The 27635-nt window shown below is 36.0% G+C and overlaps 1 protein-coding gene across 1 annotated transcript in view; it reads left to right on the forward strand.

The window, feature by feature from the left end:
* The window catches only part of LOC141523566 (dynein axonemal heavy chain 8), a 412522-nt gene that overhangs the window by 304013 nt on the left and 80874 nt on the right, over positions 1-27635 (forward strand). The window contains exons 74-79 of the mRNA XM_074236848.1: positions 79-234; positions 3542-3697; positions 6660-6842; positions 15435-15540; positions 22956-23208; positions 23340-23530. Coding sequence (XP_074092949.1) covers positions 79-234; positions 3542-3697; positions 6660-6842; positions 15435-15540; positions 22956-23208; positions 23340-23530 — 1045 coding nt within the window. The remainder of the gene's footprint in view (positions 1-78; positions 235-3541; positions 3698-6659; positions 6843-15434; positions 15541-22955; positions 23209-23339; positions 23531-27635) is intronic.

Consider the following 27635-nt stretch of genomic DNA (forward strand, 5'->3'; position numbering starts at 1 on the left):
GAATTTTAACTTAGTAATTTGACACAGTTAAAATTAACTGCTGGATCCAAGGCTAATCTTTTGTTTTCTCTGATTTAGATTGGTGAATGGGGACTGCAGGGGCTGCCTGGAGATGACCTCTCAATTCAAAATGGTATTATTGTGACAAAGGCTACTCGATATCCCCTGTTGATAGACCCACAAACTCAAGGAAAATCTTGGATTAAATCAAAAGAAAAAGACTTTGATTTACAGGTAGGGTTCAAGAAAATGGAATATTGATTTTCCTCAAGAGTTTAGACTTTTTATTTAATATACCTTCCCCAAAACTGCCTTTTTCAGCACTCAAGAGATATATCTTCTCTTGCCATTACATTTGTGTAGTTTCCAAATCATACACATCATTTCATTTGATCCTTATGATAATTATGGCAAACAGGACAGATTTATTATTTCTGCTTTACAGAGCTGTAAGTCCAATCCTGTTAAAACAAATGTAGGTCCTTATGTAATCAAGGGGAGCAGGATATTTCAAACAAATCCCATCCTCATTGCCAATTGCAAGTTCAGAAGATTTGGTCTCAGACAAATTCTGCCAGGTATACTAATTGTAAGGCAGGAGCTCTGGAGGTTTCTCTCCTATTCTCCTGATTGCTTTGAAGGTTCTTTATTCAGAAACCAAAAGAATTGGCTTGGATTATATCTTACCCTTTTTAGTGTACAACTTTGGCAACAAGGAGGCTCCAGGGTCAAATCCACACATCTTCATAGCCCAAATTTGCATATCAGTTCCCAAAGTTTCTAGTCTGCTTCTCCACCTTGTTTGGTCCACTCCATGTCCATCTTTCCACTCACTTGTTCTGCATGGTTGGCTATCCACTCCGAAAGGTCTGTCCTGTAATTTAAATACCTGTAATTTATCAGGGTCTAGAAAAAACTTGGCATCATGACAAAACTGATATATTATCATAGATTGCACCTGGATCTCATATAAGAAATGATCAGATTGATTATATAACCATTACTAAATGAATGTCCAAATATGTGCCTTATATCCAGAAAAGCGGGAACACAGTGGTTAAGGAAAATTCATATTCACATCCAGACCAAATAGTTTACCTTGTAAGAGCCTATAGAGGAAACTGAGGCTTAAGGAACTTGTCAGTTCATCTAAAATGTAGCTTGCATTTTTTACCTGCTTTTTCCTGCCTGACTTCTCAAATACTTTCACCAAGAGAGCACAAGGCTAATAGATGCATTGGTCAGCAGTGCTGTTCTTCTCAAAGGAATGGGGATTCCTACCTCTTCACCCTAGAAGAGATACAGTGGGAGCCAGAAATTGGATTCCTTCTTTGTCTGAGTCACATTTCCTCTTCACTGGCCACCTCAAATTTTCACAGTGTTTAATATCCAGCTTAGACCCTGTCCAATACAATGGCATTAAGTAGCAGAACAGGGAACAAATGAAGGAAACAAGAGAAGACTCATTAAAGCACACTGATATTAAAAATATTAAAAGTGAGCTTTTTGTTGCAAAGATTAAAGTGTGATGTCAACCTTAATATGTTCTAGGTAACTGAATAATAATAATAATAATAGGTATACAATTAATAAGTTTTGCCTAGAGCTTTGTATATAATTCTCATTTGTTTTTCACAATATCCCTATGAAATAGGAAGTATTATTATTAACCTCATTTTATGGAGGAAGAGACTGGGGCTGGTAGCGACTAACACTTGCTCAGGGTAAGAGAGCTCATAAGTGTCTAATAAGATTATATCTGAACTCAGCTCTTCCTAATTCTACCATTAACCCTGTTATCAACAGCAACATCTGACTGCCCCAAAGAGCTGGTGTTAATGAACATTATTAGCTTTATTTCAGGGGATGTTCTAGTCATTCTGCTAATCCTCCTGAAGGGCTTTGAATTTTTAAAGTAAATCATATTCTCATATGATGTCATCATATTCTCAAAATGTCTATGGGGGTCTAGTGGATCTTCCCTGGTTCCACAAAGATAGATAGCATTTGGACCTGGCATCCTCACTTGACTATCAAAGTGATCATCTCAAGGCTTAGGTCTGACCACATCAACCCATACACCCCCAATAAATTACAGTGGATCCCTATTGCCTCCAGGATCAGATTTAAAAAAATGCTTAGCTTGACATCCAAAGCTCTTCATAATCTGTTCCCTGCCTACCTTTCCAGTATTCTTACATGCTCCCTCCCCCATCCCCAATATCTTTATAGTACTCTACTATCTAATGACATTGCTCTCCTTGTTTTGCCTTAAACATCTCCTGCCCCTAGACACTTTCATTGACTGTTTTCCTTACCTGAGATATTCTCCCTCCTCATTCTTCCCCAGCTTTCTTCACATCTCAGCTAAACTCCCACCTTCTACAGGAAGCCTTTCCTGATCCTCCTTAATTTTTGAGCCTTTCCTCCATGGTTATTTACAATTTATCCCATATATTGCCCATTCAACTGTGAGTTCTTTGAGACCAAGGATTGTCTTTGCCTTTCTATCTTCCTTGTGGTTGGTACCTAGTAGGCATTTAATAATATTTATTCGCTGACTGATTTAGATATTCACCACAGCTTTGATCTTATTGGAGACCCCAAAGTAGAATTCTCAGGATAGAGAATTTGATGGTAAGACCTCCTAGATAGAGAATGGCATTTCTTGATGGCAACCCACACAGTTCCAGGGCAGTATATTCATTCCTTAGAAAGCAAATCCAGTGAGTTATTTAGACAACACAAATTCCATTGTGAAGAAGATAGCCTGTTCAGCAGTCTGGGAGAATCCATACCATAGGCTAACACTATGAGTTTTGGAGGTATTATATAATGACCCTATAGGATGTCCACCAGGATGTCAAAAGAGTTACCACAACAGTAACCTCAAGTTTATTTCCTTTCTGAGGAAACAAATGGACTATTTGAGAGCTTTTTCTGTTTATGGACTCTTGAGTCTGTCTTCTTTAATCTCTGTATCAAAGTTTTTCTGCCAAGGGGCATTTAGATATTTATAACATCATTCACAGGCTATAGTTGGTCAAATAATTAATTCACCGCTAAAAAGCTGGTAGATTTATTGAATTTCTAGTCCTGCCTGTGATTAAGGCTGCCCTAGCGATAATCTTTACAACTTTTGAGGATCCATATAATAATTAATTTAATTGAATTGAGAATCCCTTCATTGCTTTGAAAGTCAGAAGTACTGTCCCATACCATAAGCAATCAAATAGTTTACATGAGGTCTAACATCCTACCTACAATAGGAAGAAATATGACTTTATCCTGTCTTTTAAGGATTTTAAGGAAGTCATGACAACCCTCATTGTTTCTCCAAAAATGTAACTCATTAGCTTTTGAAAACTGCTGTCTGTTTCCTTTCAACAAATATTTACTTAAGCATTGTAGACGCTTTAGATCTCTTTCTTAGTAAAATTTGTGTTCTAAATGTAAATTTTTTCCTAACAAATCTTTTGGATCTCACTTAAGATTAGATATAGGTTCTTATGCTGTTTTTATATTAATAATTTATTTTAAGGTGACATCTCTGAATCATAAATATTTCCGAACACACTTAGAGGACTCCCTTTCATTGGGAAGACCCTTACTCATTGAGGATATACGTGAGGAACTGGATCCAGCCCTTGATAATGTATTAGAAAAGAATTTCATTAAAACAGGAACCACATTCAAGGTGAGTTCTTGAGAAAGAACAATGGTGACAGCAACTTATTCTTCAGAGTATAGCAACAGCAAAAATGTCTTTCCTCTCATATTTGGGTACAGAATACATTTAAAATGTTTATTTAAGTGATTCCTATTATTATTCAAATGATATTACAGATAATCTCAGAGCCTTATCCATAGTAGATACTTAATATTTGTTGAATTAAAGTAAAAATCCAGGTAAATGGGTATTGTTTTAAGTAGTCTGATACAGAGGGGGAAAATGTATATGTAGTGTTATAAGGGTATCTTGAGTAGAGATAAGACTCATACATTCAAAAACTCCCTTGAAAATTGTGAACATTTGCTGAAGGTATTTAGACTGGACTTTCTGAAGACATGTTATGTCATAGTCTTAAGAAGCACTAAAGCTTTGGGAGGAGAGGAAAGAGAGTATATCAATGGAGAGTGGGATATGTTCTCCTAGACATAATGAGTTTTTTTTTTTACCATTTTATTGTGAATTTCTTGCCTTCAAATACAACATTTTCCTCATCCAGTAGCATAATCTGATTGGAGTGTTTATACCATCCATCTTCATAGCTACCCAGCTGCCTTTTTTTTGAAAGTTTTAGAAAGTTTATTGGATCTTCTAGCAGAGAGTTTCCTAGCTGCCTTTTCAGCTAAGTTGCAGCTGAATATAAAAGTAATAGATTTTAAAATTATGTACAGAATCATCAACATCCAAATACACTGTCAAAATGTGAATGTTAATTAGAAACTATGTATTGATAAGAACAGGAGGTTGGTTTAAAGGGTTATAATTAAATACAAAGACTTCTTCACTTAGGAGAAATAAATCTAGATTTTTATCTACAGAAAATGATCTGGTTTTTTTCTTCTACATTAATTTTTCATTTGAGCCTTTTCCTATGCCAGGAGTATGGAATATTGTTCCAGATCATTGGTGAGAATATGGATTGTTCTCAAATAAGATGTTGCATTTGTTATTGCTCATGCTATTTCATAAGCTTTGTGATTGGGGTTATTTTAGCAAAAATGGATTCTTCTCTCTTTGGCCCTTTGTTTCTTCTTTTGCAAAATGAAGGCAGTGGATTAACCTCCACTATGAATCTATACTTGAATTTTTTTAGTATCCAATAGTATCCAATGGTTTAATTTTAGGTATATGAGTAGTTAAAATAAGTTTACCAGTTTCCTCATAAAAAGTAAATTCAAGAAGATTTACCACATTATGAGAATGCTTTTTGTATGTCTTTTTTCACAAGTCAAAGACTGGGATGTCTTATCAGGAGAGCTTTTAAAAACAGGCCAATTCTCAGTTGCTTTTGATGTTTTGATTGTGATCCTAATGAACTGAGAGAGCTGCCAATGGTTCTGGCCAAAATCTTCTATGATTGAAGTGTCATTAGAATATTCAATATTAAGATACCACGCCCATCTCATTGTTGAAAACATTAATTCCCATCTGAAAAAACATAGTACAATGGAAATAAAACTATGAAATAAATTCTATTCACATCCCAGTTCAAATACTAACTGGCTGTGTAGCCACTCCTCATCTGTAAAATGGAAACCATAATAATTCTACCACCTACCTCATAGTTTTGTGAATGGTTTCAAATGTAGTTTAAATCAGGACTGCTTAAACGTTTTTGTACTGTCAACCCTTTAGCATTCAGACAAAGTCAAGGACCCTTTAAAAGGATCTTTTCAAATGGATAAAATAAAATGAATGTGTAACAGAGACTTTGATTCTCTCATTTCCTAAAAACCAGGTGTGTTATAACTTACTCCTTACCCCAGGATTCTATTGTACCCTTGTACACACTCAAGGGGGAGTGTCTAGGTTCTTTGCCATCGATTTGAGCCCCAGTAATGATGTTCCTTCATTGGAGTAAGGAATCTCCTATACCTCAGTTCCATTTAATCACTTTTACAAAAGAATATAACTTCAAGCAAAAGAATATGACTTCAAAGGTGGAATATCAAATAGACAAGGGTGCTCTCTAACACACTGAGACTTCGAGCATTGCTCCTCATCCTACCCCACCTCCATTCCTACTCTGCTCCCACAATCACTACATCTTCCACTGGATATGAAGAAGGGATTAGGTTCATAGCTTGGTTCATGCTCTATATAATGCAGTCCCAAGTTCCAAGTCCAAGGGCCCACTTAAGGTTCAAGTCCCAGGTAGCCTGGCTTCTAGGGGCTTTTCTGATGGATTTTGACTGCACAGCCAATCTTGAATCTTGGCTCCAGCAGCATCATAGATTGGTTGCAGCTCTAGTGGGTATTCTGCTTCCTGCACCTAGAAGTGAAAGGATATGGTAAAGAGAATAAACAGAAATTCCAGGCTTGTTTCTTCAGATCATGGGCATAAAAAGGGAAAACTCCCCACCCCCCAACTCAGTTTTCATGTTATAGTTGAACCTTCATCTGAACATTAGGCTGAAAAAAAATGTGCCAGTCTGGCAGTTTTTAAAGACACAGCCTGTTCTGCCTCTGCAAGCCTCTGTGATAGGAAAAACAGAGTGTCTTCTCCCAGAAGCCTACCAAGTACCTTCACATCAGGTGATCTAAGGATGCTCTATATTGAAATAAAAATAGATTTTTTCCCATTAAATTCCCATTTTAAAATATAATTTTCCCATTTAACTATATGGGGCCTTTGAAAGCTATCCATAATGTCATAGTTGTCATGCCAAAATAAATGTATATCCTCTGATTTGCTTCATTCACTAACAATGTCACTTCTGAATTCTCAAAGGAGGCTTAAAGAGAATTTTTGGCTCTTTTTCTTATCTTCAAGGGGAGCTATGCCTAAATCCTTCTGAATTATTAATTGATCTGATATTAACAAATTTCAAAAATAAAGATTCTGTATATTCTAGTTTATCAACATTTATGGTTAGTGAATTTTTTCCTAAATTGAATCTTAATGCTTCATATTTCTTATTTGATGTAGGTCAAAGTTGGTGACAAAGAATGTGAAGTCATGTCTACATTTAAACTTTATATTACAACAAAGCTACCAAACCCTGCATTCACACCTGAAATTAATGCTAAAACATCAGTCATTGATTTTACAGTTACAATGAAAGGCCTTGAGAATCAGTTACTGAGGAGGGTAATTCTTACAGAGAAACAGGTAATCAGTCTCTCAAGAACATCTACTTGTAATAAAAGGGTCATATTTAGGAGAAAATATATTGGAAAAGCTAAAATAATAGAAAAGCAAAAATATATTTAAGTCAACCCTTATTTCTAACTGTCATTTAGAAATATTTCTCTTCAATCTCTATAACAGCTAAACAGACTTTCCAATTCCTTCATTTGAATATCACCTTTCCAGCTTTTGTGTAGATTGACTGGAGTTCTTAGGACATACTTATTGAGATGAATTCCCCTATTTGCAGTACCCTCACCATAATAAGGCCCTAGGGGTAAAAGTTTGGCTTTGGATTGGTCTTATAGTCATCTTTGTAGGTTCCATTTCCATTTTTTCATGTGTAGTAATTAACTGTGCACATATCTAATGATACTGGTATATCAGATGTCCCTTATTTCAAAAACATGGAATTTAGATCAGAGCTAGAAACATTTTTCAATTCAAGTACCACTGATTCACAAAGAGAAAATATCAACAGAAGACTTCAAAGAAATAAATATCAAATTCATGGAAACAAGATTAAATTCATCCTTTTATAAAAAAAGAATTTGTAGAGTGAATTGAAGGGAAAAGAAAAGAAAAGGAGAGAACAAGGAGGGAAAGAGTAGAACTATCCCATAAAGGCAAAGAAAGGTATAAAGAGGGAACTACAGAAAGGGAAAGAAGAAACAGAAAAGAAACAAAAGCCAGAGGAAGAGGATCAGTAATAAAAAAGAACTTTGCTAGTTTTAGGAGCTGGTTTACTCTGAAAAGTTGGGTGCCATAAAAAAAAGAAGGATCCAGAGATCTGAGGCCTCATTGCCACTCTTCCCTATACTGAATGTATGACCCTGGGCAAGGCAGTATTCCTCAAATTCCTCATCTGTGAAATCATAGAATAAGATTAGAATGTGGCAGAATTATCTTCAAGCCCTAAGATTCTATGATTTTATATCAGGTATTCTGTAAAATACAATATAAAAACCTCATATTGATCAATAAAGACCTATTTCATTTACTGACCATTTTATATTTGACTGCTATAAAAGAGGAAATTAACTGATGAATGGATAAGAACATTTAAGAAAAAGAATAAAAGAAATTATTTTAGCTTACACTTTATGTCCTAAAATAAAAAGTAAAAAAATAAAACAAATTTAACATCAGTGTCACTTAGGAGGGCACTATTGTATATCAAAAAGAGAGCTGACCTTGTCAGAAATACCTGGGTTCAAGTTTTGTGTCCCACATCCTGACTGAATGACCTTGGTCTAATGCTCTAGGCTGCTCAGTGCTCTTAAGACTTTAAGTTGCAGAAATATGCTTACCTACACTGAAAGAAGATCCTCCCTGGGAGTTCCCTGTGTCAGTGAAATGATAAATCCAATTCCTTTCGCTGACATCATAAAAGACTTAACACACTAACTTAGAAATGAGAGAATGAGAGAGAGAGAGAGAATGAGAGAGAGAGAGAGAGAGAGAGAGAGAGAGAGAGAGAGAGATGATGATGATGATGATGATGACCTGGGTCAGTCCTTTCATGGGAAAATATAAGTCAAAAATACTACCAAATAGCCCCAAACTGAATACTTCAAATTATATAGGCATCATCTCTGATTTTCTTCACTACATAATTAAATATGTATTGAGCATCAGCTTTATTTGTGGTGGTCTGTTAGCCACTGAAGAACAACACATGGCACAGTCAATGATGGATTAAAAAAAAAATACCCAAACACCTAACTTGGAGTAAGAAGACCTTGTTTTTGGTCTTAGCTCTCTCACTAAAGAACTGTTACATGGAGCAGGTTGCAGCCACTTCAGGCTTCATCTGTTAAAGGAAGAAAATAATGAGGCTCCCTCCAGCTCCCTCCCTCCCTCCAGATTCTTGAATACCATCATGCTTTTTTCTCCCCCTACATTTCATTCTTGGGTATGAATTTTATCATTGACCTTTGAAATTCTAATGCTATAATTAATTATAATTCTTCAAGGCTCCTTTTCCTCAAATCTTCTCAGACTCCATTCTAATGGGGATAGCAGGGCCATGACAGATCACCAGAGGGCAAGTTATTCTCTGAGCTGCACAGGCACAAGATGGAATAGAAATGCCACAAGTTCCTCATTGTGGTTTAAATTTTAGGTAATCAGCAAAATAGTGCACTAATTCATTTTATATTTGCTGAAGCTTTGAAGTTAGACTTGTTCAGGGATTTCTATAGCCACAGCCCTCCTCATTCCTTGTAGTATTTCTTGTATTCATCCCTTTCTACTCATTCTTTTCATTTCCGTCTTGGTCCAAGTGACCTTTTACATCAGAAAGAGGATCAGATTGGGGTCATAACTTAATTTAGAGATTTAGACCTGGATGGAGCCTCAAAGGTTATGGAGTTCAGTGCACCTTACTGATGTGTTAAACTGAGGCAAAGGGAGGTTAAGTAACCTTCCCAGGGTCATATAGCAAAGAAGAATCAGAAGTAGGATTTTTCCAGCCTTCGATTTGACTTACTGCTTCTCAATCAGGCTCAAGGTCTAGACCTTAGTAGATGGGTGACTTTGAGCAAGTTAATTCCTCTATCTGTTCAAATTCTTCATCTATAAAATGACTGGGCTATACTACTAAATGATCATCTCTAGAGTTTGGTTCCTTCCAGCTCTGACCTCCTATGACTCTGTGATACATCAAGATTATTAAAGCCGTCTTCAAGCTGACCTTGTTAAATCCAGCCTCTTCCCAATTCAATCTGTTCTTTTTCTTTTTTCCCCTATTTCCTTTTTTTAATTTTTTACAATTTTCTTTAATTTATTTACACATTACTAAAATATTCTTGTTTAAGAGTAAACATAATATCCCTTCCCCGACAAAAATATAAAACCTCATGAGAAAGGAAGTGAAAGCAAGGGGGGGGGGGTGGTTTCAGTATGTGTTCTGATACCATCAGCTCTGTCTCAGATGGATCACGTTCTTTATTATAAGACGATCAGAGAAGTTACTTCCATATTTTTCAACATATTTTTGCTGTTGCTGATTGTAATTCCCCCCCACTACCATCTATTACATTTTCTCTTTTTACTCTGTCCCTCTTCAAAAATGTGCTGTGGAGCAGCCAAGTGGCACAGTGGACAGAGCATTGGCCCTGGGGCCAAGAGGGCACAAGCCTATGTCCCATCTCAGAGATCCAGCAACCACCTGACTCTATGAGCCCGAACTGGTCACCCAATACCACATCCTTCAAAAAAGTATATCTGTGTTATATCTGAGTAGTCCCTCCTATGATCTACCCTCTCCTTTATCACCCACATCCCCCCTCCCATCCCTCTTTCCCCCTTCTCTCCTTTTTCTTCTAGATGTCTATACCCTACTGATTGTGTTTGCTGTTTCCTTTCTGAGCCATTTCCAATGAGAATGAAGGCTCTCTAATTGCCCTTGCCTTCCCTCTTCCATGCCATTGCAAAAGCTACATGAAATATCTTAGCGTATTCTACCTTACATTTCCCTTTCACCCATTGACTCCATTTTTACAATATATTATATCTTCAAGTTCAGCTCTGTCCTGTGCCTCATCTATAAAAGCTCCTTCTACCTGCTCTATTAAATGAGAAGGTTCATATGAGTATTATCAGTTTCATCTTTCCATGCAGGAATACACTCAGTTCATCATCAAGCCCCTTATAAGTTAACCTTCTTGTCCACTATCTCTATGCTTCACCTGAGTCCTGTACTTGAAGATCAAACTTTCTGTTCAGCTCTGGTCATTTCAACAGGAACATTTGAAATGCCCCCATCTCATTGAAAGTCCATCTTTTTCCCTGAAAGAGATTGTGTAGTTTTGCTGGGTAGTTGATTCTTGGTTGCATTCCAAGCTCTTTTGCCTTCTGGAATATTATATTTCAAGCCCATGAGCTCTTAATATAGATGCTGGGTAATCCTGACTGTAGCTCTACAATATTTGAATTGTTGTCTTCTGGCTGCTTGTAATATTTTCTCTTTGACTTGGGAGTTCTGGAACTTGGCTATATTATTCCTGGGGTTGAGTTTTTTTTTTTTGGATCTCTTTCAGGAAATAGGTGGATTCTCTCAATCTCTATTTTACCCTCTCAGGGCAATTTTCCTTTTCCTGATCATGACTTTCAGGTAGCCCAGTAATTTTTAAATTATCTTTTCTGAATCTGTTGTCCAAATCAAGCCTTTTTTCAATGAGATATTTCATAATTACTTACAATTTTTCATTTTTTTTGGTGTTGAATTATTGTGTCTTGATTTCTCACAAAATCATCAGCTTCCTTTAGCTCCATTCTACATCTGAAAGATTTGTTTTCCTCAGAATACTTTCTTATCTCCTTTTCCATCTGGCCAATTCTGCTTTTTAAAGCATTCTTCTCCTCAACTTTTTGAACTGTTTTATCCATTTGACCTAAACTGGTTTTTAATGTTATTTTCTTCAGCATTTTTTTGGATATCCTTGACTAAGCTGCTGTTATTTTCATGTTTTTCCTGCAACTCTCTCATTTCTTTTCCCAATTTTTCCTCCTACCTCCCTTACTTGATTTTCAAAATCTTTTCTGAGCTCTGTCATAGCCTGAGCCCAACTTCTATATTTCTCTTTTTTAGGTTTTTTTTTTTTGCAAGGCAAATGGGGTTAAATGGCTTGCCCAAGGCTACACAGCTAGGTAATTATTAAGTGTCTGAGGCTAGATTTGAACTTAGGTACTCCTGACTCCAGGACCAGTGCTCTATCCACTGTATCACCTAGCTGCCCCAACTTCTGTTTTTCTTGTAACATTTAGATGCAGAAACTTGGACTTTCTTATCTTCAGACTGTGTAGTTTGATCCTCCATGGGACCAAAGTAATTGTCTATGGTGAGGTTCCTTTTTATTTTCTGTTTACTCATTTCCCCAGCCTGTGCCTGGTTTTGGAGTGTTTCCTGAACTTTTGAGCATTATTGGTACACCTCCACAAGGAAATCAGTATGTGAGAATCTGACTGCTCTCCTGGTCTGATAAATGGTCACAAGCTCAACCCTCTGGGGCCCCAGACTGTGACCAGGGTCTGAATGTGGTCAAAGCCCCAGAGTCCTATCCCAGGGACAGAGGACAGACCTTGGCAGTCCCCCTCCACTCCCTTACCTTCCAATGGACTGAGGAATGAGTGTATCAAACAACATATCATAGAAAGAATAAATTATTTCATCTAAGACAATGACAATAACAAGAAAGCATACCAAAACTTATGGGGAGAAAGCAAAGCAGTTATTAGGGGATATATTATATCTCTAAATGCTTAAATAAATAAAATTTAGAAAGAAGAAATTAATGAACTGAACATGCAACTAAAAAACTTAGAGAAATAACAAATTTAAAATCCCCAGTTAAATACCAAATTAGAAATTCTGAAAGTAAAAGGTTAAATTAATAAAATCAAATGCAAGAAACTATTGAGGTAAGAGTTGATTTTTTGGAAAAAAAAAACAAAAAATAGCTCAACCTTTGGTTAATCTGATTAAAAAAAAAGAAAACCAAGCAACTGGAAACAATTAGCAGCTCTAGCAAAGTTGCAGGATATAAAATAAACCCACATAAATCATAAGTATTTTTATATATTTCTAACAAGATACAGCAGCAAGAGATAGAAAGAGAAATCCCATTTAAAATAGCCTCAGATATCATAAAATACTTGCCAAAGCAGATTCAGAAACTTTATGAAAGCAACTATAAAACAACTTTTTACACAAAATCAGAGCTAAATAACTGGCAAATATCAATTGCTCATAGGTACCTGAGCTCTACCTAAGTTAAATTTTTTAGTGCCATACCAATTAAACTTCAAAAAATTACTTTAATGAGCTAGAAAAAATATTAACTAAATTAATATGAAGGAACAAAAAAGTCAAGAATATCAAGGAAAATAATGGGAAAAAAAGAAGGTGGCCTAGCCATACCAGATCTGAAATTATAAAGCATTAGTCACTAAAACTGTCTGGTACTGGCTAAGAAATAGGGTGGTTGATCAGTGGAATAGATTAGGTGCAAAAGAGAGCAGGAAATGATGATAGTAATCTGCTGTTTGATAAACCTAGAGTTCAGCTTCTGGGATAAAAATTCATTCTTCGATAAAAACTGCCTGGAAAACTGGAAGATAGTATGGCAGAAACTAGGATTAGACTAACATCTCACACCCCATTCCAAGATAAGGTCAAAATAAATTCAGAATTTAGATATAAAAAAATAATACAAGAAAATTCAGAGAACAAGGAATAGTTTACCCATCAGATTTATGGAAAGCAGAGCAGTTTTGGACCAAAGTTATCATAAAAAACAAACTGAATCATTTTGATTACATTAGAAAGTTTTTGCACAATCAAAACCACTGCAACCAAGATCAAAAAGAATATAGTACATTGGCAAACAATTTTTACAACTGTTTCTGACAGAGGACTAATTTCTAAAATCTATAGAGAACTGAGTTAAATTTATAAAAAAAAAGCCATTCCCAAGTTGACAAATGATCAAAGGCAAAGGCAGTTTTGATATGAAGAAATCAAAGCTATCTTTAGTCATATGAAAAATTACTCTAAATTGTTATTGAATAGAGAAATGCAAATTAAAGCATCTCTGAGGCACCACTTCACATACCTCAGACTGGCCAATATGACCAGAAAGGATAATGATCAATGTTGGAAGGGTTGTTGGTGGAGTTGTGAGCTGGAGAGCAATTTGTAATTATGCCCAAAGGGCAATGAAAATGTGCATACCCTTTAATCCAACAATGCCACTACTGTGTCTATGCCATGAAGAGAACATGAAAAAGGAACCCCCACACATACAAAAATATTCATAGCAGCTCTGCTTGTTGTGGCAAAGAAATGGAAATTATTGGGGAATGACTGAACAAATTGTTTTATGTGTGAGATGGAATATTGTTCTTCTATTAAAAATCATGAAGAGGGGCAACTAGGTGACGTGGTGGATAAAGCACCGGCCCTGGAGTCAGGAGTACCTGGGTTCAAATCCGGTCTCAGACACTTAATAATTACCTAGCTGTGTGGCCTTGGGCAAGCCACTTAACCCCATTTGCCTTGCAAAAAGCTAAAAAAAAATTCATGAAGGATGGGATTTCAGAAAAGCCTGTAAAGGTTTGCATGAATTGATGCTAAATGAGATGAACAGAACAAGAAGAACATTATACACACTAACAACAACATGGGTTGATGATCAATCATGATGGACTTTCTCATTACATTTGTGCAATAATCAGGGACAATTATAGGTGATTTGTAATGGAGAATACCATCTGTATCCAGAGAAGGAACCATGAAGTTTAAATGAAGAACAAATCTTAATATCTTCAATTTTTAAAAGTTGTCTCATGCAATATGTAATTCTGCTATTTCTAATCTTTTCTTTCCTCTTTTGTACCTGATTCTTCTTTCACAAGAAGTCCAATTTCTATCTAGGCAAATCATGGATGCAAATGTAAAGCCTATATTAGATTGCCTTCTATTGGTGGAGGGGGGGGGTGGGACAGAATGGAGGGAGAAAAGTTGTAAATTTTTTTTGCAAAAAAAAATTGGTAGGAAACAATCATTGGATGTAATTGAAAAACAAAATATTTATATATTTAAAAAATAAAATAAACTTCTACCTAGATATTTCCTCTCCCATGAAAACTTTGATTCAACTTGTCTAATTTTAGTTTCATTCACTGTGACTGTCTTATGAACCCCTCAGTGCACATAGTTCTATACAGTAATGTTCATCTTCTATTGCACCTGCTTTTTTGCAAAATATATTTTTGTCAACATTTACTTTACTTTTCTCATTTATTATGAATTTCAGGAAAGAAGGCTTTGTGTGCTTCCTATTTCTTTTGTGTTATCTTCATAGTATATGTCACAGTGTTCTCTAAATGGTACCAAGACATAGGTGAAGTTGTTGACTGACTGAATGGATGAATAATGAATGGTTTATCTGGGAAACTTTATGACAGGTTATGTTAGATAGCATTATTCAAGATGTATACAGGTAATTATGAAAATTCATTGTGCTCATTTAAAGAGATCAGAAAAGAAATAAGCTCCTTGAAGTACACAAATGAAATAGTCTAAACAAAAGAATATATAAGACATGATTTGTAGTTGTATGACACAGGAACTCAGGATCAAGGGCTTAGTCAAAGACCAAGAGTCATCTATTTGGTACCAGGCTCCTCACGTCCAGTGAACCTTATGCCCAGGATTAAACTTTTGCCTAGGGATAAAGTGACTTAAGTTGTATGAGGAAAGGCTCAAGTGAGCAAGGTCAAGGAAGATAAAGCCTGTGAGTTCTGAATAAGTAGCAAAACAACCAGCTCTAGAATGCCATGGAATGCCAGTGAGCACATAATGTTGACTTGACATTAGATGTCAAAAGTTCAGATAAATAGATAAAAATGTATTCTCTGATTATTTTAACCATTTCTCCATTTATGAATCATAATTTAGTAAATTTGGGTATTTGAAAAAAATTGTTGATGATAAACATGAATAAGTTAGATTGACTAAAATTAACGCAGCTTTTTACAATTGTCTTACTTTTTGATGGTTTAAAATAGGAACTGGAGTCAGAGAGAGTTAAACTTTTGGAAGATGTTACATTTAATAAGAGGAAGATGAAAGAACTAGAAGATAACCTACTGTATAAACTTAGTGCAACACAAGGTATTGTCTCTTAATGGATTCAGAATAAACATTTTTTCTAAGCTTTCTTTTTCCATGCATTAAGGTTCAGCTGAGTAGAGATAATAAAATACCCTCCTCCTCAGCATCAGAGGAAGTGAGGGTCTCCTCAAAGCAGCTGGTAGCATGGTGGAGAGAACGCTCCAGATCTGGAGTCAGGAAGATCTGAGGTCCACTCCAGCCATAGACACTGGAGCCCCGTGTGACCCTGGGCAAGTTACTTCTGTTTGCCTCAGTTTCCTCAACTGTAAAATAGGGATTAAAAATATTTCCCAGGCTTGTTGTGAGGATCAAATAAGGAAGGATCAAACAATTTAGTATTTGTAACCCCCCCCCCCTTTAGAACAAACCCTATTTGAATGCTTGTTTTCTCCCTCCCTAATAGGATAGACTATATAGAGTAGATATTGTCACATATAATCTCTGAATCTTATTTTTGCCTAATCATTTTTTTTTCTTCAATTTTTTTGAGAGGAAATGGGAAATTTCTGATATAAAATTAAAATTAACAATCAAACTTTTTCAAACTACAAAAAACTGAAAGACTCAAGTGACAAGAAAAGCAGTTTCTTTCTTAACATTGATAAATGAGACTATGTAGGATCTTTTTAAATTAACAGAAATTAGACACTTGCAAGTAACACTTTTCTCTACCATATTTTCTTGACTGATCTCCATCTCAGAGAAATAAGGAAGCAAATGAATCTAGGTATAATTTTTACATCTTTTTGACTGCAGAATCCTCTTAGTGGATTCCTTCAAGAATTACAGGGGTTGCAGTGATACCCTTATGCTTGTAATCTGGTAACAAAATTGGGAGACTTCAAAACTCTTGAAGTCACTCAGTGGCATTCAAATTATAAGCATTTGGGGGAATTGTCTTACATTCATACAACCTTGTCTTGAATTCAAGTCTTAGACATATTGTTAACATGGTCCCCAATGAGGAGATACATTGGGACCATTTGGGACCTCTGGTCAAGTATGTCCTTCAACAAGGGGCTAACATCCTCTCAATCTCTCATATAGTAACATAAATGTACCATGGTATCACCCTTCTCTCATAGGTAATTAGTAATTATCTATCTTGCATTTTCAAGAGAACCTAATCTGTCTAGTTTCAATATACAACTCTTTGGATGAAAATGATACTGTGTTACTGAAAAAAATACAGTACTGAAATTACATTATATAATTTTAATTATTTATAAATATATAATTAAATTATATAATTATTTTGTCATTATTAAAATCAGATTTTCTAGGATATTCTCCTCAGCTTCCCATATAGACTTCTGCACTGAATTTTGTATGCACACAATTTACTTGTAGGAATAATTTTCTGCCATCATGAATTTGAGAAGAGACATGAAAGGAACCTCTTCTCTCATGGCATTTGAGAGTACACTGTTTACTCAAGTTCAAATCAAAATGTCAATTTTTGTTCCACCAAAAAAAAAAGAAAATCATAAATCTTAAACTAGTTCATAACATTTTTTGAGGATAATATTTATTTTTATTTTTGTATAGTTTTGTTGTGTATTCAGTTACATATCAAGATAATTTTTAGCACTCAATTCATAAGATTTTGAGTTCCAGATTTCCTTCCCTCCCTTCTCTTCTGACAATGCAAGGTACTTGGATATAATTTCTACATGTTCTATCATGAAAGATATAAAAAACTTGAAAAAGAAGGTGGAAAAATGTGCTTTAATCTCTATTCAAACCCCATCGATTCTTTATCTGATTAGGGATAGCATGAGTCCTTTGTACTTGTCTTAGATCATTGTGTTGCTGAGAAAAACTGAGTCATTCATAGTTAATCATCACACAGTGCTGTTGATAACTGTGTACAATTTTTTCCTGGTTCTGCTCATTTTACTTTGCATCAGTTCATACAAACCTTCCCATGTTTTTCTGAAATCTTTCTCTTCATCATTTCTTATTGCATAATAGTATTGCATTATATTCATATACCATTACTTGTCCAGTCATTCCCCAATTGATTGGCATGCCTTCAATTTCCAAGACTTTACCACCATGAAAAGGGCCACTATACATATATATATATATATATATATATATATATATATATATGTATATATGTATGTATGTATGTATGTATGTATTTGCACATGTGGGTCTATTTCCCTTATTTTTAATTAACTCTTTGGGAACCAGATCTAGTAGTGGTATTGCTGGATCAAAGTATATATACAGTTTGGTTGCTCTTTGGACATAGTTCCAAATTGCTTACCAGAATGACTGGATCAGTTCACATATTCAACAGCAGGTCTTGAGTGTCTGAATTTTTCCCATATCCTCTACAACATTTGTCATTTTCCTTTTTTTGTCATTCAATATGAAAGGTGTGAGGTAGAACCTCAGAGTTGTTTAATTTGCATTTCTTTAATCAAAAGTGATTTAGAGCATTGATTTCTTCATCTGAACACTGATCATTCATATCCTTTGACCATTTATCATTTGGAGAATGACTTGTATTATAAATTTGACTCAGTTCACTACATATTTGAGAACTGAGGCCTTTATCAGACATACAGTTTTGAAATTGTTTCATTGCCTGTGGTATCATTCAGTAGCAAGATGCAGTTTCCCTCCTTTTATCTTTTAAATAGGTAGTTACTTTGTCTATGATCAGATTGCTTTCCCTACTCTTTTTTCTTAATTTCAAGTAAAGCATAATAGATTATGCTATATTCACTTACCTTTACTCTGTGTTTGTTTCTCTGCTTCAGATGTATTTCTTGCCAACATATTTTAGGATTCTGGTTTTTGATCCACTCTGCTATCTACTTTCATTTTGCGGGAGAGTTTATCCCATTCACATTCACTGTTATGATTACTACCTGTATGTTTCCCTTCATTCTCTTCTTCCTCCTGTTTGTCCTTTTGCTCCTTTCACTTTTTCCCTCCTCCCAATTGTTTTACTTCTGACTCACACCCTCCCTGATCTGCTTCAGTGAGTCCCCAATCTCCCTCACTTAATCTCCTCCCCTCCTACTTCTTTGTTGAGTAAGACAGATTTCTGCAGTCAACTGAGTGTGTATATTATTTTCTCTTTGAGCCAACACTGATACTTATTGTTCATTTTCCCCTCTTCCTCTGCACTTTAATAGGTCTTTCATGCCTCTTAATATGAAATAATGTCTACCTCTTCCTACTGTACCCAGTGTACTCCTCTTTTGTATCTCTTAACATTTTTGTCATCCTCTCCAATTCACCTTATATCTGTACCCTGTGTCTGTACATTTTTCTAGCTGTACTATTATGATATGATTTTTAAGAACTACAAGTATCTTCTTCTTGCATAATGGTGTGCCATTTAGCCCTATTATACCCCTTAGGTTTTTTTTCCCCCCTTTTCCAAATTTATGCCACTAGAGGTCAGATTTTTGGCTTAGTTTTGATTTTCTCCTTATGAAAACCTGAAATCTTTATATTTTATTTAATGACCATTTTTCCTTTGATGTATTATGCTTAATTTAGCCAGGAGGTGATTCTTGGTTGTAGTCTTAACTCCTTTGCCATCTATCATGTTCCATGACCTCCAGTCTTTTAGTGTTACAGATGCTAAGTCTTGTATAATCTAGATTGTAACTCCCTAATAATTGAATAATTTATGAAAAGCTGTATTTGCTTTGAACTGATTGTTTTGAAATATGGCTATAATATTTTTAGGAGTTTTTCTTCTGTGATCTCTTTCCTGAGAATGATCAGTGAATTCTTTCAATACCTATTTTGCCCTCTTGTTCTAGGATATTAGAGCAGTTTTCCTTGATGATTTCTTGAAAGAAGTCTTATCTATGTATGTTTGAATGTACATGTGTATAAATGTCTATGATTATAGATCTCCTTGAAAATGTATGTGTTTGTATATATGTGTGTGTGTGTGTGTGTATGTGTGTGTGTGTCCAATTGTAGCCCAGGGAACTTGGAGGATCAGCAGGAGAGCCCTGTATCACTCAGGTGAAGGGGGAATACTATCCAGGATGGGAAGCATCCCAGGAGACCAGCAACAAGTCTCACATCAGAAAACAAGGAGGAGATTCTGAGCCCCAGAGTAGAGCAGTGAGCAAGCACCAACTCCAGGATCCCAATACCAGGAGGAAGGGGAACAATAATGTGAAAAGTTCATAGAGAAAAATGATGACTAGTTTTCCTCAGAGAGCTTTCTTCTCTTTTTCCATCTGGCCAATTTTTCTTTTTAAAGCATTCTTCTCCTTGGTAACTTTTTGAACTGTCTTATCCATTTGAACTATGCTGGTTTTTAACATGTTATTTTCTTCAGCATTTTTTGGATCTCCTTGACTAAGCTGCTGACTTCTTTTTCATGTTTTACCTGCATCTCTCTCATTTCTTTTCCCAATTTTTCTTCTATCTCCCTTACTTGATTTTCAAAATCTTTTTTGAGCTCTATCATAGCCTAAGCCCAATTTCTGTTTTCAGGGAGTCTTTAGATGCAGGAGCTTGTTTTTTCTCATCTCATATTGAGTCTTTTGATCCTTCTTGGGATCATAGACAATGTATTTCTCAATGGTGTTCCTCTTTTTACTCTGTTTACTAATTTCTCCAGCCTGTGCCTGGTTTTGGGGTGCTTCCTGATCTTTTGAGTATTATTGGTTAACCCACACCCACACAAGGATCTCAGTGTGTGAAGCTCTGACTTCCCTCCTGGTCTCTGAATGACCACAAGTACACCCCTCTGCCATGGGGCTAAGGTGGGGGGGACTCTCTTCTATGAGGTGCCTAGACTGTGATCTGGATCTGAATGCAGTCAGAGCCCCAGAGTCCTGTTCCAGGAACTGAAGTCTCTCTCCACTCCCCTACCTTTTGTAGTCTGAGTACTCAAGGCTCAGTTTCCTGGGGGCTCTTGCTTACAGGCTCCACTCATGCTTTCATTTTGTTTCCTGGATCTAGACTGTCTTGAGGCTACTGCTGCTGAACTGAAAGCTGCAAGTGCCCTGAGGGCCTGGGCTTCGTGAGCTCACTCTGGCAGATATCTGCCTGATGATCCTCCAATTTGTGCCCATTGCTCCCCACAGTGTTGATCAGAAAACGTCCCCTGCTGCTGTGAGCCACAGATCGCAGGTACCTTGGCTGTCCTGGATCTATCTGTGGGTTCTGTCTCTTGCAAATTTAGTTAGAGTCTTAATTTTAAGATTTTTGAAACATTATGGAGAGAACACCTGAGAGGTCGCCATCTTGGCTCTGCTGCCTGAATTTGATTGAATCTTGATGTGTCACAGAGCCATTAATTTTCACTTGCCTAGCTCTAACATTTAAGGTTTTCCTCAATTAACTTTTGTATTTTCTGTTTGATTTGATCAGTTGTGCTCTTTGAGGAGTTATTTTCTTCAGTGCATTTCCATATCTCCTTTTCTATTTTGGCCAATTCTACTTTTTAAGCTGTTGACTCTTTTTTCAAAATTCTTTTGAATCACTCATTTCTTTTTTCATTTTTTCTTCTGTCTCTTATATGACTTTTAAGCTCCTTTTAAAACTCTTCCTTGAATTCTTTCCAGGATTTTAGGGTACTTCTCATTTTAGTTGGGGGTTTTATCCACAGTTGTTTTGACATTGTTGTCATCTTCTGAATCTATCTTCCTTGTCACCATAATAACTTCCTATGGTTAAATTGTTTTTTGTTGTTTTTTTTTTGCTCAGTTTTAAACCTTTTTACATTTCTTTTAAATCTGAGTTCTGCTCCCAGGATAGAAGCGGTATTACTTCAAGTTTCTTGTGCCAGTGGCTATTAATCTGGTTCTATTCTGATGTTACCCTGAGATTCACAGTGACCCTTATGTCTGGTACTGCAACATTGGGGTATGGCTATCACTTTCAGAAGCCTAAAAGAACTAATCAGCTTACATGTTGCTAATCTTGGATCCTAGAGGTTGTGTCTGGTGTTTGCTGTGGCTGGTAGTAGGTTTCTGAGTTTCCCTGGGGCTATATTAAAGCGCTTTAGTCTGGAGCCTGCCTGCTTGCTTGGGGCTTAGCTGAAGTACATGGAGATCTTGTTGCTGGAGAAAGCCTGCTTACTAGGAACTGTACTGAAGTAGGTAGAGACCTGGGGGCAGGAAGATGCCTACCCTGGCTACACTAAAGCAAAGGGTGACTCTCAAAGACAGAGTCTGCTAACCCTTCTGCTCACATCAAGGTTTGTGGTGGGGGGGGGGGGTCCTGGTGTTGGGGCTTGCCCCCTACTCTACTCTGGGGTTCAGGATCTCCTGCTTGTTTGCTGAAGTGAGGTTTGTTGATGGCCCACTGGGAAGTTTCCTCCCTGGACTCCATTTCCCCTTCACCTGAGTGAGACAGAACTCAGAACTCTCCCTGCTGATTCTCCAAGTTTCCTGAACTAAAATATTGCTTTACTCTGTCCTCTTTACAGAATCTGAGTAGCTATAGCTACTCATTGATTACTCTGCCATCTTGGCTCCTAAAATCCTGTTGTCTTGACTGATTTTTATTGAGCTCTTATTAGCATTAATTTAAGGACTTTATCTCACTGAAGTGAGTTAAAACAGGCATAGGCTTGTAATCTAGATGATCCTTACCATCAAAGGCAGATAGTAATTATACTGACAAGGATATTAGAATATGTGTTGAGAAAATGCATAAAATAAGTAAAATATGTACAATACTTAGGAAGAAATATGTGCTGTTAGTATTAAGAGTAAAGAGTATTTGAATAATTAAGAAAAAATGATTTCTCTGCTTTCTTCTTCCTGTTTTCCCTCTAGACAGTATTAAGAAAAGCTGTGAAATGGAGGAAGTTGAAAAAAAAAGTTTGAAAGAAAGCTACTTGGGTGTCCCTTCCAAAAAAAACAGTGAAGATCTTAAGAACAGGGAAGGTTCCTGATGTTTACTAACATTTATGGAAAACGGTCATTCAGTTTCATTAGTTTTAATCACAAAGGCTAATTCTAATGCTTAGCAATTTAACACTTTTGTTATGGACATCAAATTTCAAAATTAATGGAAAAGATTCTGATTAATTCTGGTGGATTTTTATGAAACATCCAAATTTCAAAAGACCTTATCATACACAGTTCAATAGAATACTTTTTATGTGATTTCTTTATTTTTCCCAATTACATGTAAATATATTTTTCAATATTCATTTTTTGTATGATTTTGATTTTTATCTTTTCTCCCCCTTTTCTTTCCTTCTCCTTCCTCTTGATAGCTAATAAGCTGGTATAGGTTATATATGTATACAAATATTAAGCATAATTCCATATTAGAGCATATTTCTTAAATTGGTAAGTACTATGGTGATGGATTTTGTCTAAGCATTGACAGAACAGTTGGAAGCAGGCTATCTCACTTTAAGGCCAATTTTTTTTGCCATCTTATATTTTTCCTTTTTCATTCAGGTTCTTTGGTGGATGATGAATCTCTAATTGGTGTTCTTCATACAACCAAGCAAACAGCTGCTGAAGTAAGTGAAAAATTACATGTGGCAGCAGAAACAGAGATCAAAATTAATAATGCCCAGGAAGAGTTTCGACCAGCTGCTACAAGAGGAAGCATTCTCTACTTTCTTATCACAGAAATGAGTATGGTCAATATCATGTACCAGACATCTTTGGCACAATTCTTGAAGTTATTTGATCAATCCATGGCCAGGTTAGAACTTGATTATTATTTCTCCTACTCAAAAGTAGTGACTTATAATTGATATATAGACAGACAGACAGATAGATAGAAAGATTGATTCACTCTTTTATTTATTCCTTTTTTGAATCTTTAATTTTTAGGTCTGAGAAGTCTCCCTTACCTCAGAAGAGAATTGTAAATATTATTGAGTTTCTGACTTTCGAAGTTTTCGTGTACTCAGTCAGAGGCTTATATGAAAACCACAAATTCCTTTTTGCCCTCCTTATGACCTTAAAGATTGATCTTCAAAGAGGAACAGTTAAACATAAAGAATTTCAGGCCCTTATTAAAGGTAAACTTTTCAAATTCTAAATGCATTATTTATAGGAAGTCTTTCTTGGTCTTGTTTAAGAATAAATAACCCCATTTTCCAAACAACATAAAAGAACATTGAACTTGTATTCATATACAATGGAAGATTTTTCTACTGATTTTTTTTAATAATAACTGACATTTATGCTTCAGTCTTTATATCTTTTGAGCCTTAAAAAGATCCAGTGATATATGTAGAGGTGATAACATTATTCCCATTTTGTAGCTAAAGAAAGTGAAACCTGTCATTGACCCCAGAATTGCTTTAGACCCCAGAATTAGTGTCAGAGACAGATGGAACCTTGGTCTTTTCTAACTCCAAGTCCCTCATTCCAATACACCATATTCTCTGATGTACATATGGGAAACATTTATTTTGCATTCTTTTTTACTGACTAGAGAACAAGATTTTTTTTTTCTTTCTGATGTCATATCAACTTCCCTGATAGTTCTTTATCACTGATGCACAAATCTAAATTATGAACTATATATTACCTTTACCATTCAGTTTTGGTAATAATCAGTCACCTATTTGCCTAGGGTAAGGAATGATTTTTACCAATAAAGAAAAGAATGTCATTGTCAGTAATTATGTTTCAAGCATCATTTCATAAGGAATGGGTGGATTGGTAAAATATAAGCCATTATTTTCAAGACTTTAATATAATAATCTCAAGTATATGATAGAATATTAGAGCTTGAAGGAACTTCAAAAGTCATGTTGTCTAATACATACATATCAGACCAAGAATCCTATCTATAACTGTTCCAACAAGTTGGAGGTCATTCATCTTTTACTAGCATATTTCTAGTTTTTTGTTTTAAGATTTTTTTTGGCAAGGCAATGAGTTTAAGGGACTCATCCTACAGTAACACTGCTAGATAATAATAAGTGTCTGAGGTTGGATTTGAACTCAGGTCCTCCCGACTCCAGGACTGGTGCTCTATCTGCTGTGCCACCTAGCTGCCCCTTGTATATTTCTAAATAGGTGCAACTCACTACCTATTGAGCCAGTCCATTCCACTTTTGGAAAGATCTGTGAGGAAGTTTTTCCTTTCACTGATTCAAAATATAACTCTAGGCAACTTCCACCCATTGCTCCTGTGTTTTATACTCTGGAGCCAAGTGAAACAAATGTAATTTCCTCTTCAGCAATCCTTCAAATACTACAAAACAGCTGTCATTTATATATATATATATATATATATATATATATATATATATATATATATATATATATATATGTCTTCTATTTTCCAGGTTAAATTACTTCAGTTACTCTTTAATTTTCATGAACTCAACACTTCCCCTTCATTGAACTATAAAGTTCAGACTTGACTTTCTCTGTGGTTTCTCAAACTGAAAGATTGAGTGCTGAGAGCCTGTCTTCCTCTCTCTCTCTCTCTCTCTCTCTCTCTCTCTCTCTCTCTCTCTCTCTCTCTCCATATATATATATATATATATATATATATATATATATATATATATATATTCTTTTCTCCCTTTCTCTCTCTCCTCTCCATTCTTTTCCCAAAATTGATATGGAACAAAGGATCTAGGATAGCAAGGGAAATAATGGGAAAAAAAGGATGAAGTTGCTGAACTGGGAGTGGACATTGACCTTGCTGAAAAACTTCCATGACAAATACTTGAAGTTGCTTAAAATGTTATTTCATAACCAAGATATTCATTGAATTTGGAAATGTAGAATCAGCTAAGTTCTGGGGAACCCTGGATAATGAGAGGACTTCTTTTGAGAAATTTAGCAAAAATCCATAGGAGAGATAAATACATTTTTGCCACAGAGAAGCAACTGTCCCAATGACATGGGTAAATAGAAGGAATCTGGACAGAAAATCATTAGCTAGTCTATCACTACTTTGACTTACAGAGTTGTATCAGAGCCACAAAAAAACAATGAATGGTAAAGAAAGAAATGACTCCTGGCAAATTGAGGTCCTCAGAACAGATGCAGGTTCCAAGAGGAGTTACCTCCAAAATTGCAGACTGAGAAAAGAATCAGTCAAGAAGCAGAGCATAGATAACCTTTCAATGAAGAGGGAAAACCTTCCACCAAAGAGGGATAACCGTCTGAAGAGCAGGAAAGATCATCCAAACAGCAAAGGGAACCATACAAAGAGCAGGGAGAATTATGCAAAGATCAGGGAGAAACAATCAAAGAACATGGAAGGCCATCCAAAGAACCAGGTGAAAAATCCAAAGACCAGGTAGTACCCCCCAAAGAACAAGGAGGACCTATAGAATCATGTTCTTCCCAGGGACTTAGTTGGAAAGCAGAGAAGCTCCATAGAAAAGAAGAACAACTCCAGAACTGGCCTAGGAGAATGCTCAGAAGGACCAGCAAAGGAAAGGAGATCAGCAACACAACAGGAAAGTGCAACCTCAAAACTCCAAGACACTGAAGAAGAGCAGGAATAACCTTCACTGATGTTAGGAGAACCATCAATGTCTGCAGAAGAAAAGGGACAACCATCAACAAAAAAGGAAAGATCAATAGAAGTGAAAGAAGTCATTTCCCTAGAAGAGATCATCATACTTCAACAGAAAATTAACCAAAAATCTCTTGACAGATTTCACAGAAGAGGAAGTTGAAGTGCAATCCAGGGATTTCAGATTAGCCTCAGACACAAATCTCCCAGAAACTGGAAATGAAGGCATAAATTGTTGAGAGCCCATGAGCCAACTAATAGAAAGAAAGCCATGATCAGGCAAGAACTTCTGATCTGAGTAAGAAGTATGTGAAATATGGAGAAAGCAAACAGACTTTTTTTATTTTATGATGATCCCAGGTTCTCAATTGCATCCTCAGGATTAGGAAACAGCAAGATGAAGAACTTGTTCAGGAATTGCTTCAGATTACTGCAGTTCAACTCCTGGAGATGTTTAAGGAGGACCACAACCCCACTAGTGTTATGAATAAGTTACTGAATGTTTTCAAGAAGAATTTATGTAGATCCATATGAAGAGAAAGTCACTTGGAAAAGATTCAGCAAGAGACCATAGAAATATGAAGGAAGATACTCCTGGAAGCTCTCTTTCAGAAATGGGATAAAGAAGTCTCTGGCTTAGAAATTGAATGCTTTCCTACAAGGAAGGCATAGAGAAAGTATCAATGATGAAAACAAAACTGCATATAAGACTACTAAAGCCCCACCCTGGCAACAAAGTGTGTGTATATATCAGTTTAGAAATTGCATTGAGCTGGTTGGGGACCAAATTTACTGGGAATGGAAAAAAAAAGTCTTTGACAATGTAGTGGAATTTCTGATGAAGAGCTTGAGGCTAATCCACATGGATTTTGGAACATGGCTAAACAAAAGTGACTACAGAAGATCCACTGAGTTGCTGAAACCAGCAAAGTTTGCCTAACTTGGGTGTATGCAATCTTCAAGGCCATAACTGAGGATGCTGAAGCCCATGGCAACAATTAGAAGATTAGATATTTTACTCTGCATTCAGACTCCAGAATTTTTCCCTCTGGATGTGGATGGCATTTTTCATAACAGGTCTCACAGGATCATCCTTGATCACTGAACTGTTGAGAGGAACTGAGTCCATCATAGTTGATCGTCTCAAAATGTTGCTTTTAATGGACATAATGTTCTACTAGTTCTGCTCACTTCACTCAGCATCAATTCATGCAAATCTTTCCAGGATTTTCTGAAGTCTGCCTGCTCATGATTTTTGTAGAATAGTAGTACTCTATTACATTCATATCCCATAATTTGTTCAATCATCCCCCCAATTAATGGGCATTCTCTTAATTTTCAGTTCTTTGCCACTACAATAAGAGCTGCTTTACATGTTTGGTTCCTGTGGATCTTTTTTTCCCCTTTTTTATATGATCTCTTTGGGAAACAAACCTAGTATTCATGTATTGCTGGATAAAATTGTATGCATGGTTTTATTACCCTTTGGGCATAGTTCCAAATTGCTCTCCAGAATGTTTGGATAACTTCACAACTTCATTACAATGCATTAGTGTCTAAGTTTTCCCACATTCCCTCCAATACTGGTCACTTCCCTTCTTTATCATTTTAGCTATTCTGATGGGTGTGTGGTG

The sequence above is a fragment of the Macrotis lagotis genome, chromosome 5 (assembly GCF_037893015.1).
Source record: "Macrotis lagotis isolate mMagLag1 chromosome 5, bilby.v1.9.chrom.fasta, whole genome shotgun sequence".
NCBI classification, from domain to species: domain Eukaryota; kingdom Metazoa; phylum Chordata; class Mammalia; order Peramelemorphia; family Peramelidae; genus Macrotis; species Macrotis lagotis.